At 40.2% G+C, this 16,968-nt stretch overlaps 1 protein-coding gene across 4 annotated transcripts in view; it reads right to left on the reverse strand.

Moving 5' to 3' along the window:
* The window catches only part of LOC143355910 (unconventional myosin-XVIIIa), a 378,931-nt gene that overhangs the window by 38,507 nt on the left and 323,456 nt on the right, over positions 1 to 16,968 (reverse strand). For all 4 annotated transcript variants that reach the window (XM_076791094.1, XM_076791093.1, XM_076791095.1 and 1 more), the window contains 2 exons: positions 3,599 to 3,722; positions 605 to 1,059 (listed from right to left, as the gene is read on the reverse strand). In XM_076791094.1, the coding sequence (XP_076647209.1) occupies positions 605 to 1,059; positions 3,599 to 3,722 (579 nt within the window). The remainder of the gene's footprint in view (positions 1 to 604; positions 1,060 to 3,598; positions 3,723 to 16,968) is intronic.

Here is a 16,968-nt window from a genome sequence, read left to right on the forward strand (position 1 = left end):
CAATTAAGGATGTAGAATCCAACCGTGAAGGGCCGCGGACAAGAGCACAAGTGTTGACTTGCTTTAGGCTACGACAACTCAGATATGCAATTATATGCTATTTAGATAACGTATATTAGCTACTCGTTACTTGCAGGTCCAAAACTATTATTCACCATAACTTTTTTCCTTGTTCTTTTTTAAAGTAATACTTTAGTACAATGTTAGCACAACTTAGCACAAATTAGCGCAATTGAGATAATTGCAAAAAATTAAAAGTGGGTGGCTATTCTATAAATCGTTTTTTTTTCTATTCTTTTATCGCATTTTTGATATTACAGTTTTAATATTCTAGCACAACTGTTGAAATGAGATAATTTTGATAGTGGGGGGCTAACATCTAGTACGTATTAGAAAGCAACATTGTTCACTTTCATCTTCTAGTTCACTCACACTGTAACGACAATACACATTATACCTTCGTGCAATCAGTTATATGTAGATTGTTGTTAGTTTTTAGTCTTACTGAACACTATTTACATGGTGTTTTCGTGTATAAATCACTCACTAAAATAGTCGGCTATGACGAAATTAAGAGAATGGATGTGTGAATTAATTTACATACCTATGCACAGTCTCTGCTTCCGCAGCTCGTTCGGTTCGGTCCTGATCTTCTATAGCTACTAGGCGACGTTCTAATTCATGTTTTTCGCGAAGAAGGATGGTCCTCTCCTCATATTCATTTTCTAACTGCGATTCTAAAGCTTTGACTTTTTTCAGCACGTTACCGCGTATATCTTCGAGTTCGTCGTCTCGCTGTTGCATTTCTTTGCGCATTTCTTTTCGTTGTTGTTCGAAGTTCATCTCGAGTCTCAACTTTGCTTGTTCAAGAAGTTGCACCTGACCTGCGAGGTCGTCGAGTTCTTCTTCTTGATCTTTCACCCTTTTCTCCAGTTCATGTTTAGCTTTCTTCAGCTGCGCTACTTCCTCTTCGGTTTTACCCCCAAATGTCAATTCTTCTAATTCTTGGCTTAACGTGCGCAATCTTTCTTCTTTTAATTCAATTTCTAATTTCGCGTCCTGTATAGAAAACATATGAACTGATATAAACAAAATCATGCGAAAATACAGTACCTTGATACTGTTAAACACTGCTGGAAGTATATATATATATATATATATATATATATAACATTACAACAATGTTAAGCTTCGTACAGACCTGAACATTTCGACGAAAATTGCGTCGAACAACGAACGGAACGCAAAATCGACATTAATTTCGGCGAACCGAACGGCAAACAGAACGAAGAATCAACGCTAAGCCTTTCGTTACCATGGACGAGATATCTCGCTATCACTATGTCGTGTATACGACGTTATGGACGAGATATGTATTTCGCGTCAAAACGCAAGTTACTTGACACTATTGTAGGGTTGTGAATGTGACTGTGTTACAGTGATTGTTTATAATAACTGTGGACGCGACATCGTGGCGCTAACGTGTTTGGGTCCTACGTGAAAGGAAGTCTGTTTGGGCCGAAGTGTGAAAGAAGAGTGTTTGGGTCTCTGTGACAGGAGTGAAGTGCTGAGGGGCGCCGAACGCAGGACGTATGTGACTGATTGGGTTTTCCGAATGGATGTGAGACTGATGGAGAGAGAATGAGAGTACGAGAGAGGAAAAACGAATGCGAGAGATGTTAGGTCAGAAGAGCGAGAGTCGCGAGCGAGTGCGTGTTTCCGAGGTATCGAGTTGAAAATAAAGGATATTAGCTTAATCGGTGTTAAATCATTCTACCCGATACGCCACACCTAAAGCGTAAGAGTTTACACATTTACAATATTCCTACACCATGAACGAGATATCTTGCGTTGCAATTTCTGCTACGCGATGCTATGAGCAAATATGTTTTGTATCTATCCTCCAATATCTGCCTTGCGTACCTATGCTTCAATATCTACCCTTCCGTATTTACAGTACAATGACACTTATTCGATATATTTAGTGAGACTAAAAGAATATAAGAAAGATAACAAGATACTTTTAGTATTTCCTCTTCAATTCTGATCAATAGCAATTTTTTCAAAATTTCTTTTTCTCTTCGTGTAATAAACTACTTGATCTAACATCTCATAAATTCCAAGTCATATGGTTCAGTCTTGAAAAAGTTATCATCCTTTTAAAACTGTCTGTATATTATTTCGAGCCACTATACATTATATTAAAAAACCAGAAGCATATGATCCTCCAGAGATATTTGGCACTTCTTACATCTTCGTAGGACAAAGTGAATCAGATGTTTTATGTAAAGTGTTCAAGTTAATTTTGCAAAAACTTTTAAAATGCAGGTTCTGCGCGAATACTTCGCAATTTGTCGGGAAAGACTGTTTCATTATTTAGGCTGATGTTCGCTTTAGTAATGTACAACGCTTACTCTGGTTTCATTACGTCCATATTGTCAGTCCAAGCAAGTGGCATCAAATCAATTTCCGATCTTCTGTCAGACAACTTCAAGTTAGGCTAAAACATAACCGATTTCTTATATATTTACTGAGACATTCCAATTGATTTAAACAAATGCAATGTTTTCACAGCAAGGAACTTCTTAAAAATTTGAAAAAAATGAGAAAGAAGAGATATAATTAAGACATATCGGGGTGAAACTTGCACTAAAATTAATTTAAAAATTATTACAAAAAATATATTCATAACGATAACTATCAGTAAATAGGAATAATTTTTCAATAAATTTTAGCACGTTCGCACATTGGCCATTTTTTTGTGTCCCGACCAAACCTGCGACTAAATTCACGCGCATTCCCTTTGATATATGTCGAAGAACCGACAACTGATGGATCGAACGCGAACGGGTAGGACTTGCAAATCTATTGGCAGGACAGATAGCATAACCTAAACATTCATAATATAAAGAATAAATGTTAGGAAATACAAGGAAATTTATAAACAATATGATCTAAATTATCTGGAAGAAATAAATAAATAATTTTAAATATTATTTTAATACAATAAAATTTTAAAAATTATTATAAAAAATATATATTTATAACGATAATTATCAGTAGATGAGAATAATTTTTAATGAATGGACGAAAAAAGCGCCAACTGATAGATCGACCGTTCCCACGAATGCGGGCACAAATGCACGGGGCGGCGGCGTTCGTGGCCCCGTCCAAACTGGTGTTCCGTTCGCCGTTCGGCGCAATGTTCGTCGAAATGTTCAGGTCTGTACGAAGCTTTATACACAAGTTTGTTTACTTCCACAATTTTCTTGCATAATTGATCGTTGAAATGGTTGCTTTCCAATTTATTTTGTCCTTGATCTAAATCAGTTTGTATAATTTCATTCGAAAATTAACTACTTTATGTAGGGTGCACGATTTATTTGAAGACATTGAAATATCTCGAGAACTATGCATCGGATCAAAAAAAGGGGGTAATGAAAGTTGTTCGTCTCGAAGGGGGACATCCAATGATACCAAACTCGACCCCCCACCGCCATCCCCTTCAAGTGACGCAATAATTATTTCTAATAGCGCAATAGACTCGTTAGTAAATAAATGGAAAGATAAAAAATGTGTAAATATTACGTATACTCACGCTTAAATTTTGCTCTACGGTAAACTTTTCGGCGAGTGCTATTTCTTTTTCTCTCGCCAACTTTTCCCGTTGAGTTTTTTCTTGCCGGATGTCGTTCAACAAATTTTGCATTTCCGAATCGAACCTGATAAAATAAATTTTGAATTATACGATTGATAGGAATATTTCAAAAATTCAAAATTACTATGAAAAGATGCCAGAAATGATCTACAAGTTCTTTGAAAGGATTGCAACATGTAGTAAATCTGCTAAGTTTTCTTACTCCTGAGTTTTCATGGTCTGACCCCCCTAAAATATGACACTTGGTGAAAAAATAATATGTGCAAAATTTCAGCTTGATCGGACAATGGGAACCTTCAAACTTTATTTTCTCCATTACAGTACATCGTAAATATACATTTCTACATATCGTTGAATTTGTCTTTCCATGCTCTGTAACTATATGCAAATAAAGTACAAGGTCATTGTAAAAAAAGATTTCGCAACTTTGAAATTTCGAAAATTGGTTTTCAAAAAAAATTCTTCTTTAGCATTATATTTACTTCGTCGAACAATACAACTTTTGTTTAACACATTTTTTCATATATTTATTAATAACAAAGATTTGATTTCTCGTTAATTTCGTATATGTCCAGGACTCGGAATTATTGGTACGCGACGGCCGATTTTTGGCGAAGGCGACGCCTCCTCGACCCGGCCGCACGTCTCACTCCCTGTAGCGGTCGCACTTCTCGGGCCAGCTCAGGCGCGTACCATAGGCGCTATTGTAACCTTCACAATGTAAGCGTCGGCGATGCGAACAGCTAGGCCCAAATTTCCCGTAAATCTTAACAATTTTCCAAGCACGTCTAAATGTCCGCGAAGATCAAGTTATCCCGGATGTTAATAAAATTTGGACAATACAATTAGGGTCCGATACACCTGGGAAAAGGGTCCGATACACCTGGGAAAACATTTGAGTAACGCTCTATATGATTTTGAAAAACGATTCCTTCGCAAGAAGTGTTTCATTGCTTCGCGAGAAGCGTTTACCGTGGACAATACAATTAAAGATCATTTTTAAAATTTATCTTCCGAATTTATTTTCCAAATTTATTTTCTACAGCTGTTGTCCGTGTTACGTATGGAGAAGTTCTCTCCACGTTCATTTCGATTAGAAGTTCTAATCTCTTTTCTGAGAACGAAAAGGGTCCCAACAGGCCCCCTTTTATTAATGGAAGATACAGTATGACTTCTTTATACGAAAATCTTTAGAATACTCCCTTCTGGCATCCGTTAATTAAGATTCTGATAGGAAATTAACCCATTTTAACGAAAATCTAACTGAGGCCTGGTTTTCATTAGAAGTAACGAAAAATGTGAGTGTGACCCTACGTGACATTAAATCTTAAACAGAGCAACCCTTTCATTTTGAAGGTACATAAACTCGTTCATTTTCATCCTCTTTGGTTCAGTAGTCGATCAGTAATCGTGCAGTCACGTTAGAGTCACGTCGCGTTACATGCATAAGAGTCAATTATAGTGAGATCGGGTTAAAGTCCCTTTCGAATCAAATCGTAACCTTATAGATTCCGTTAGTTCGGCGTAGATTCTATTTGGCATTCAATTGTACATTCGCGACGCAAACAACAACACTTGTAACATTCAACTCAGAATATTTTTGTCTTGTTTGTTAACTCGCGTAATCGATGAACCTTTAATTATTGCCCAATATCCCAATCTAGTAATTGAACGTTCCCACACGATGCAATCTTACCGCTCGAATTTGCGACGAAACAACAAGTTTCGCGTTCCGTCGCGAGCTCGTGAATGTGACCCAAGAGCGAGCCAATCCGCAACCAGATCCTTACGCGAACCAATCCGCGAATAGACCCGAGCGCGAACCAATCCGCGAGCGCCGACACCTCGCGAACGTTTCGCGAAGCGAGGCACGCTTTGTGGTCCGCGCTCGCCAATAAATACCGGGCCGAATCGAGCCAAAACGGGAGTTGGCTTGGAGCAGCTCTCGGAGGTCCTCCTCCGAGCTCCAGACCACTCACAGCCGCGTGCAAACGCGCTCTCTATGGGTTACGTCCGTGATTGCGTGTGAGCACGCTGGCATTAGTGTAACGCGTACTACGGGTTACGTCCGTGTGCGAGCGAAGCCAGTACCGCGAGCGAGTCTCGAGGTGGCTAGTCGGGTGAGAGCAGTGCTTCCGAGCACTACTACGCACCGCGCCTCCAGCCCTCTCTTTCTACCCACGATCCAACTCCGATTCCCGAATTCCTGCGATCTCCGCTCACTGACCCGCTACCATGCCTCGCGCTACGTGCGTTTAGTCCTCGTCCAGACGCAGCCGCGTTCGGAGCTCGTCCTGTGGGTACATCCGCGAACGAGCAACGACGCTGGTGTCGGGGAGCACGTTCTACGAGCGAGCAAACCACCACAACTCGAACAGCACCACCGATAGTCACAATTAATAATGAATGTGAACGAGATGAAGCTTCTGAACGAGCAACAGACTGTACTCCAACGCTACGAGCTAAGGATGCTATACTGTATATTCCAACGCTAAACGGAGATGACGATATTGGGGTAGAAGATTTTATTAAAGAAGTACATTCCATGCGCAACATGTGTACCGAAAAAGAATTGCTATTAAAAGCCATTAAACTAGAGATAAATCATTGGGAAAGCAGCCCAAGGTATACGAAATTTACAAATAGAATCTTTTGGTGAACTATACGAAGCATTACGATCAAACGTGGCAACTCAGGTAACCACAGACGAATACAGCGAGCAACTGCGGGAAATCAAGCAAGGAAAAGAAGAAAGTGTACAGAACTTTAACATCCGATTCAGACGCGTATTGAACAAGCTAACATATGCCATTACCAACGAATATCCGCAACCAATAACCAGGCGCATAATGATGGAAGCAACAATGAAGAAAGTGAATAGAATCTATCTGAAAGGACTCAGAAGAGACATAGGACGAACGCTTTTGGCAAACGAACCTCAATCTTTAGCCGAAACCGAGAAGAAAGCAGCGGAAATCGAACGCTATCTACGAGAAGAGCAAAACGAGTGGAAGCGACCACAACCAAGACGCTACGACGAGCGACGACATACGGTACGAACAATCGCGCAGTCAGCAGCAGCAAACAGCTTCAGGCGCCTCGAACGAACACCATTAGCTGAACACGCAGCAATAAAATGCTTCAAGTGCAATCGCTCGGGACACATAGCCAACCAGTGTCCGAATGGAAATTTTCCACCAGCCAGCCAGCGAAACCTACCACCACGGGTAAACAGAGTAGAGATCGAGAACGGCTAAGAATTCGAGTCAATACAACAACAGGAAGACTTCTTACCACCACATTCAATACATCAGGAGGAAGACGGATACACCTCACCGACACAGGAGCAGGAATAAATTTAATTAAAGAATCAACAATCAATAGCGTTATAAACAAAACAGAACTGCGAACATTTTTTATGGGACAAGACCGTTACACTACAGACAGATACGTTAAAATTCGAATCTTTGACCAATCATATAAATTCTTTGTTATACCAGACGACTTTCCTTTAATAGAAGACGGAATCATAGGGCTACCTTGCTTAGAAAAGTACCAATATGAAATCTCTAATGATAAAATCAAGCTTAACGACAATGTGCTATATTTTCAGAAACCAGCTACAGTACAACCAGGAGAAGTCAAAGTTCAGACAATCTATCTCGAAGGCAGACCAACGCGAGTATGCTTCTTCAACTTTGGTGAGACAAACAAAGATATCTCTAACCAAATTTATAACATAAACGAAATAGACCAAATTGCAAAATTCAAAGCCATAGTGAGAACAAGTCATATAGAGAAAAACCTCCGCGAACCTATTGAGAAAATTTTAATCCATTACTTAGACGTGTTCAACTTAGAAACCGATACCCTACCCTGTACTAACCTTGCTAAACACACTATAACTTTGAAAGAAAATAAAATCATTAATACTAAATCGTATAGACCTCCGGAATGTCACAAGCTCGAAATCTAGAAGCAAATGAATGACATGCTCAACAAGAAAATTATCGAAGAATCGGATTCACCATACAACTCTCCTGTATGGGTGGTACCTAAAAAGGCAGATGCTTCAGGAAAACAGAAATGGAGAATAGTTATCGATTTTAGGAAATTGAACGAATTGACAGACCAAGACGCTTACCCTTTACCAGACATCGACGACATACTTAGTCAATTAGGAAACGCTAAATTCTTTTCGGCCCTAGACCTATCCTCTGGTTTCCACCAAATTCCTATGGATCCTGACTCAAAAAAATACACAGCCTTTAGTACACCTCAGGGACACTTTCACTATAACAGAATGCCTTTTGGACTTAAGAATGCACCAGCTACCTTTCAACGAATGATGGACACAGCACTTAGAGGACTAGTTAATAAACACTGCTTCGTTTACTTAGATGACATAATAATTTTCGGAGACACAATAGGGAAACACAACGAAAACTTAGCTATGGTACTTCAGAGACTCAGGGAACTTGGACTAAAGATACAGCCAGACAAATGCGAATTTTTAAAACCTGAACTAGAATACCTTGGACACCTAGTAACCGCAGAAGGAGTCAAACCAAACCCTAAAAAGATACTAGCTGTAGAACGTGAAGGAACAGGGTTATGTAAGGCGGGTGCCTTAGAATAAGTGTTCAAATCAGGTGTACGTGACTGAGTCGTTTATTTATAAATAGAATGATGTCACGAGAGCGTCCGGGGTGGTTCAACTAAAACCGGCGATTCACTTCGACTCGCGATTGAACTTGGGCTGCGATTTAACAGCTACCGGACTGCGACTAGACTCTAAGTGACTCGGCGGAGAATCGGCTGTGACTTCTTCGTGACTAGCCATCTCGCGTCGGTAGTCTCTGCCTTATATTCTCAAAAATGCTTGTCGGCTGATTGGTGGAAGTCCTTGCGAGGAACTTCCACCACTCCGTGCATTTTGCATAACACGCCCACGTTCCACGCCTCTCGTGCGTGAGAAGGGTGAGCGTGTCGTTCTGTTAAAAATCTAATTTTGGTGATGCAGCGGGGTGTCTTCCGGGCCCCGTGCTAAGTGCGGTACGTGACTGCTGGCTTACGTCAACGGGCCCAGCTTTCCCGGGTGATAGAAACCAGGCACGCGTCGCTGGGACACTCTAGGCTGGAGACCCTTAGACTACCCAAAATTTATGGCGTCCACTTGCGCTATTGAGTTCGTCGCTAGGAACTACAAGGACACATCTGTCCGCTAAGTGGCCAAAAACGTTAAAGACGTTTTCTCACAAATAGCGTCTTATGCTGTGCAAACCATAAATCTTTCTTGGCGCTGGTGCGCTGAAGATTTCTGTTCCGGCGCCCAGCTAGCCGCTACAAACGTTTTAAAGTACCTACAACACCGACAGAAATCAAATCATTTTTAGCATTATCCGGATACTATCGAAAATTCATACGGAACTTTTCAAAGATCGCTAAACCATTGACAGACTTGACCCAAAAAGACGTACCATTCCACTGGACAGACAAACAACAAAACAGTTTCGAAACCTTAAAGCAAAAGCTATGTGAAGCACCCGTATTGACATACCCAGACTTTAACAGACAATTTACACTAACGAGAGACGCCAGTAACGAAGGTATAGGAGCAGTACTATCACAAGACGGACACCCATGTTGTTATATATCGCGAACACTTAACGCACCTGAACGAAACTACACGACAACAGAAAAAGAACTATTGGCCATCGTATGGGCAGTAAAGAGACTGAGACAATACCTATTAGGGCGGAAGTTCGTCATACGCACCGACCACCAAGCACTCAAATGGTTAAACAACTGTAAAGATCCTTCTTCAAGATTAATGAGATGAAGACTGAAATTGAAAGAGTACGAATACGAGATCGAATATACAAAAGGAAAGGATAACACAGCCGCGGACGCGTTGTCAAGAGTACATGCAATCACCAGGCAACAAGACGAAGAAGATCCCGAAATTCAAAACCACTTAAAGATTTTCGACGAATGGGAAAAGGATGAAACAATACCAGCGCGTTTAAAGATCGTACCAAATGACCATACGTTCTATCAGTTAACCAAAACTGAACTAGGCAATTACAACAGAATAAACTGGCTGAAGAAAATATACCAAATACTGCAGAAAAGTACGAAGATTGGAATCGGAGACAAGGCACTAACCGAAATGGAGAAAAACAGGATCAAGATCATACTAATGTACTTCAACGACCGGTATAAAACGATCTACTTCGCATGGGAACCGATACGAGAACTGACGGAAGAAGAAACAAAGAGGATACTGAAAGAAAACCACAATGACGCCACCGGACACTTCGGAATACAGAAGACCTATCAGAGAATAAAGGACAAATTCAAAATACCACACCTGATGGAGAAGATAGAAGATTATGTGAAGAGATGCGACGCCTGCCAAAAGGAAAAATTAACAAGAATTAGACCTGAAGAAATGCCAATAATATCAGACACGCCAATGCAACCGAACGATAAAATAGCTATGGACATCATAGGCCCAATGACAAAGACCAAAAAAGGAAATCAATTTATACTCTCTATACACGATGACCTAACGAAATACCTCATACTAGTACCACTAAAAACACAACAGACAGAGTCGATACTTAATGCATTACTGGACCACTACATATACATATTTTCAGCAGCTAAAACAATACTCACCGACCAGGGACAAAACTTTGTTAGCGAACTAATGACGAAATTCGAGGAAGCATTTAAAATCAAACACGTAAAGACCACATCCTTCCATCCCCAATCCAACGGATCCTTAGAAAGAACTCATGCTACAGTAAAAGATTTAATACGAACTAGCTTACATGACAGTGACAAGGAATGGGACGATGTTCTGAACTTTATTTGTCTAGGATACAATACTTCTATTCATGAAGCAACTGGCTTTACACCTTTCGAACTCACCTTCGGTAGAAAAGCTAACCTACCCTCATCCATCACGAGAACCACAGGTTTCACCTACGATGAAATGTTTTCACTTTGGCAAAAACAATTGAATAGATATTTGACACTGGCTAGAGAAACTCTGTTGAAGAGTAAAAAGAGGTATCAAAGGGACCAAAGAAGAAAGATTGTCAGGACTCAGGCAATATTTAAAGAAGGAGATTTTGTGTTAGTACACAACGATTGTTCCGTCGCAACAGAACTGTCATCTTAAGCATGAATCGTTTCTTCATGCTATCGATAAACGAAAGGGTCTTACAGAGGGTCTTTGTTCGTATCTCCTTTTATTTCAAAACATTCGTGATTTAGAGACGTAACCAAATAGCAACTTTGGCCCTCATAATCTCGAAGCTGTTTACAATCGGACCGACCGAACGATGTTTGTATACACGAGACGGGTCTGCAGAACCTTCGCGTTCTTTCGATACGGCCCAAGGATGTATATCCTTCGCTCGCTGCCACTAAGTACGGTCAGGCCATAAATTCATGACACGGTTCAAGGGTCTATGACAATCGACCTTTCGACAGCGTCGAATTACCAAAACACTCGGTTTTTCCCAAGTTATGCATCGCCCCACTCTTCCTTCCAACCAGGCTCTTAGCCTGAGCCTGTGGAAGGGAGTTTGAACAATTAAGGGCATGCTGATTGGAAAATGCAAGTTTTCCCTAACCAATCCGGAGAGCTTCCTTTCTCGTCGCAACGAGCGACACATACCTCTCCTACACCTAAGGCCAACCTCTCAGCCATGGGGAGCCTATGACCTCGAGTTAATTCTGAAAAGTCGTCGAGCTTCAAATACAGTTCATATACGATCTTTGGACGAGCAACACCACAGGTCTCATCCGAACCTTACAACTTCGCGTTGAGTCTGGAAGTCCAGCTTGCAAGGAGTCCATACAAGATCTTGAACACGTGACACTTACAGTCAATTATACCGAGAGTCAAATCGCCTTGCACACGGCAAGGCGAATACAATACGGATCACTCGGATCCGCGCGCGTATAAGGCAGGACCGGTCGGAATAGCCTTACTGACGAGTCCTCCGACAGGTTCGGGACGAAACGCGATTCCTTTCCTGTTCCAATCCAGTCTTCCGTATCCGTTGAAATAGTTGCCCAAGATTAAGTTGGCGGGCAACAAACGTGAAAGTACGACGCGAACAACGATCATAAAAAAGACAAGTTAGATGTTGAATGGTTAGGACCATATAGGATACAAAGAGTCAACACACCGTACTATGAAATTTTTGTCGACAACCAAGTTAAGAAGATACACGGTAACCGATTAAAACCTTACTTTGCAGGACGGTCACCATCACCTTTACCGGGAACCTCGTATACGGATTAGATATAGTACCCTTAGAGGACAGCTCGATATTCCACGAGAAAATCAATAAAGCATACTTGTATAACTCAGAAGTAGATATTTACATAGGATTGAACATAGACGATGTATTTATAAGGTTTAATCAAGTTAAGATGTATACTAAAGATATTCAGATACAATGTAAAGAAGCTTGCAGACTAAAGAACGAGATTGATTCACTAAACGAACGAATAGAAAAATTGGATAGCTTAGCGCTACATCTAAAATTAATCACACATAGTAGATATAAGAGAGGGCTATTAAATATTATAGGATCAGTATCCAAGAGCTTATTCGGTACATTAGACAATAACGATTTAGAATTAATAAACGCGAATATCGACAAACTGTTCAACGAAGGAAACGAACTGAAAACCATTGTAAGCAATCAGACCGTTTTAATTAGAAAAATCATAAGCTCGGACGGAATCAAACGCATAGAGAATTTGAGTTTAGCATTTAAGGATTTAGAACAAGCAACCAATCGAGAGGAATTGATCACAGAACTGTTTATCAGAACAGAAAGCGCTATATATGACTTACAATTTCAACTTGACGAGACGCTTAACGTGATATTAATGGCTAAACAAGGGATAATTAGTCCACAGATCATAGACCACGAAATTTTCATAAACAATTTTGGCAAATCTTTGGCACATAAGGCACTTAATTCCGCTATAGAACCTAAGAAAGAAAATTTTCAACTTATTCTAGACATAGCTGCACTCAAAGTATTTACACTAAATAACAAAATATTCTTCAAAATCTCAGTACCATTAATAATTAAAGCAGAATGGGATATAGTCCGCATATATCCTATACCGAGTAAACGTAACAATGCGTTTTTGGCACCGCTCGTAGAACATCCAATTTATTTCACATCAGGGCTTACCTATATCAACGTAGACGCAGAATACTTAGAAAAATATTGTAGAACTAAAGCAGGTATAACTCTTTGGAAACAAAATCAACCTATACATGATAGGACAGCGAGACACGATTGCGCCTCGGAGCTCATAAATGGAAACAGTATAAACACCTGCAAGTATGTAGTATTCAAGATAGAAGAGATCACCTTTGTACCTCTAAAGGCAGAAAATCAATACATAGCCATTCCAGAGAAACCATTCGAAATTATTGTAATTTGTGGAAAGACAACAACGACTGTCAAACTCAAAAACCCATCATTGTTACGATCTGCTGAAACATGCGACTTAATATACGGTGACAACCATATGAAAATAGGAGCTACAAAAATTAACATAACATACGAAACCAGGATTAAAACCATACCATTAGGAAACGACACGGACTTACATTTGATACTAGACACTTTAGAAAGCACACCAAAAATCTTCAGTAATATTAACAGCTACCAGAATACCTTAGACCAGATAACTGACAGGACAAACCAATTGACTTATTCACATAGAATCGAAAGCATTAAACATTGGGGACTCTCAACATTACAAATAGTAGGCTATGTTTCCCTTGGACTACTAGGCGTATATGTATTAAATAAGATAGGAATCTTTAATTGTTTACCTAAGAAACTTTGCATCCATTTATTACGTTATAAAACTAAGAACAATGCGCAAACCATTAACAATGTAACACCGGCACGTGTACCTCCAGTATCGCAAAACATTTGTTCAGAGGTACCAACAATAGAGTTTTCTTCCGATACAGGAGACGGGCGTGTTAACTTTGAATCAGGAAGAGCAAGATTCCACAAGTCCATCCTCAAGAGGAAGTAAAATTTTGGAGGACCAAAATCAATCTAAGAAGGGGGTATGTAACGCCCTAAAAATCCCCGAGCTATACCAGATCATATTCCATTCGACACCACAGCATTTCTCGATACACGCGTACGCTACAGCATTAGTCAAATCACATCCGCCTGGTTTCGAAAGCCCCCAAAAAATGCATTACTAATCAATAAGGTCAAGCTATAAGTATGGGAACATTCCCAGTGCAGTCAATCTTGGCTGAACCTCCGTTTTGTAACTCTGTCTTAAATAAACTTATACTTTTTGTCAGTAAAAAACGGGATAAAGAGCTGGGTAACTCCCACTCTCCTTTTTTCAAGTGTTTTTACCCAGTTTACGTCACACTCGCCGTGTTCGCCGTTCGCGACAGAACGACGCTCGCCATATCCCCACCGTTCGCGACTCATCGTCACCCACATTCTCTGCCGTTGTAAGCGAATCCTCGTCGCTCCGCGTTCCCGCCGTTCGCGACTCGTCGTCGCCCGCATTCTCCGCCGTTACGAGCGAATCCTGATCGCTTCGCGTTCCCGCCGTTCGCGACTCATCGTCGCCCGCGTTTCCACCGTTTTGGATTAATTAGCATTAAGAGTAGGGTATAAGATTATAATATAATTAACGGTCCTGCCGGAGATTTCTAGTAAGGAACCCCCGCCGCACAGTGTGACGAATGGCCTTTTTAGCTGGACAAAAATAACTTTCAAATCAACAAAAACTAACTGTGCTAATATAATCTAAAATAACCATGTATTAAAACCCTTGAATATTAAAACTTAAAATTCTTTTGTTGTATGTTTACAGAGCGTGTAAACTTCACCTAAAAAACGAACACCTAACCTATAAATGAATGGGCACATTTCCATACGCGCTAGAAATATGTTAAAATGTACTAAGGAGTGTTTAAATTTCCTATATATGATGGATATAACATCTCAAAACATGTATTTTCACTTTAGTAATTCCAAATTATCGATAACATTCCTCTATTTTTGTAAATTAAGTGTCAAAGACGGTACTTATTTTTCCACAGAAACGCCCATGTTACTACTCTTCGTTAATGAATTAGTATATGCCCCACGTCGCCCCACGCGATGATTTTTACATATAAATAAAGTAGAGATTCTCTACTTTATTTTAGTACCAAAATTGGCATGTGCAACGTTGCGCAACTATACTAATTTTTACAATGAAGTTACGTCGTTTTACGTACACGCTCGTGACAATCATACCTCGGGCCGGGCGTTTCGAACGCAGCCGATGCCGATTGCCGTTCTTTTTCAGATTATTTCGAACCGCTGTCCTCTCCACCGCAATGAATGGCTCCCCGATTTCGCATTGGGTACGTTCACGAAGTTTCATCCTCCTAGTAGCTCCTCGGTTTCGCATCAGGTGCGTCCTCAACGTCAACTATCCTAGCGGCTCCTTGATTTCGATTTGGGTGCGTCCGCGTACCTAACTAACAAATTGAAACCATATTCCTGAGGTAATAACACCTCGACGACCTCTCGCGCTGCTCGCAGCCCTGGCTCGTAACATCCGAAATTATCGTGCGAAACAGCGGAGTAGGCCTACCGGGGATACCACTGACAGAAAAAACGCATTGACAATAGTAACTCGACGGTAATGTTTGGAAACCTATTGATACGGGTGTCACCCTAACATGCCACGAATAGCGCCGATGGTACGGGCCTGAACCGGCTCGAGAACTACGACCGTCACGGGGAGCGAGACACGCGGCCGGGTCGAGGAGACGTCGCACAGTGGTCCGAAACCCGCAAAACCTGGCCAAAATGCAAAAAATGAATTTCCCGTTAGGGTTATGGCTCTTGCCGTATTGGATACTCAGGTAATGACTGTATAAGAAACCGAAGGTAAAAAGGTTTAGTATACCTGCTAAATGGTAGGAGTACAAATATCCCATGCAGTCGTCTCGCAGTTTTCGTGCAGTGAACTACGTTGTGAAAAAAGGTGTCAAGCTTATAATTTTACGGAAATTGAATTTTTGGTGCGTTTACGATGGATGCTGTTCCTGGAAGTAAGTACTATGCATAATAATAACAACATTGGATTTATATTAATTAATGTTTGGAATATATGAAGTGAACGATAAAACTTAGTGCACAGATTTTACAAATGATTTACTAAAAGTTGTATATTCCACAATATTCCACGGAGATTCTTGTCGTGTCTTGTAGTAGATACTGTTATTTAACATAATTTTGAAAAAGTAGCTGCCCAAAACTGTCCCTTTCGTAATGCGATTCATTTTTGTGACGTAGAGGTAGTCATGGTACTAGTTACAAGCATTATTTCTCGAGAAATTTAGAAGTTATAATAAAATTTGTTAAATAAGCATTGTATGGTTCCACTTACAGAATTTTCTGATACAACAATTCTTTTTTCAACAATAATTTTTTTATTGTTTAAAAAAATTTTATTTTTGTTTTTTGTAATGTTGACATCAGATTTATATTCGCCGGCCCGAAAAATATGGGAATACTAATTTTCAAGAAAGTCCAATTATTTTTTTGGTTACGCATCCGCCATATTGAATCCGCCATTTTGTTTTTTGTAATTTTGACATCAGATTTATAATCAGCGACCCGAGAAACCTATGAGTATAAATTTTGAACTAAATTGAAGTACTCCTTCCTATTTTGGCCACGTTTTGGCGCTTTCGGACCACTTGTGCGTCGCCTTCGAAAATCGGCCGCCGCGTGCCAATAATTCCGATCTACGTGACCGTGATGCAGTACGTATCATAATTGCTATTGTCGAAGCTTTGGGACATGTGATAAACGATTTTATAATTAACCGATCCTCGATACGGCGTTATCACCGTCACCTTGGTACAGAACGCACCATAAAACTACGAGAAACATGTAAACAAAACTGTCACCATTCATTGCGATGGAAAAATGTTCCACACTCAACTAGCAAAGAACAGGTAGAGAGATTACCTGTTATTATCAGACAGAGATGGGCAAAAAATTATCTAAAATTTTCGAATAAAAAATAACCGAAAGTTATCTTTTATTCGAACTCATTTTTCTCAGTTACATGTTCACCACAGTCAGGGGGAGAAAACTCTTATGTATGACCTTGGACCGCTTAGTTCACTTGCGAGGGAATGAGCTTAGATGGCACCACGTTCACAGCCATCACATGATTAAACGTGATTGGACGTTACTGATGTTCCA

This window comes from Halictus rubicundus, chromosome 7, assembly GCF_050948215.1.
Source record: "Halictus rubicundus isolate RS-2024b chromosome 7, iyHalRubi1_principal, whole genome shotgun sequence".
Classification (NCBI taxonomy): Eukaryota; Metazoa; Arthropoda; class Insecta; order Hymenoptera; family Halictidae; genus Halictus; species Halictus rubicundus.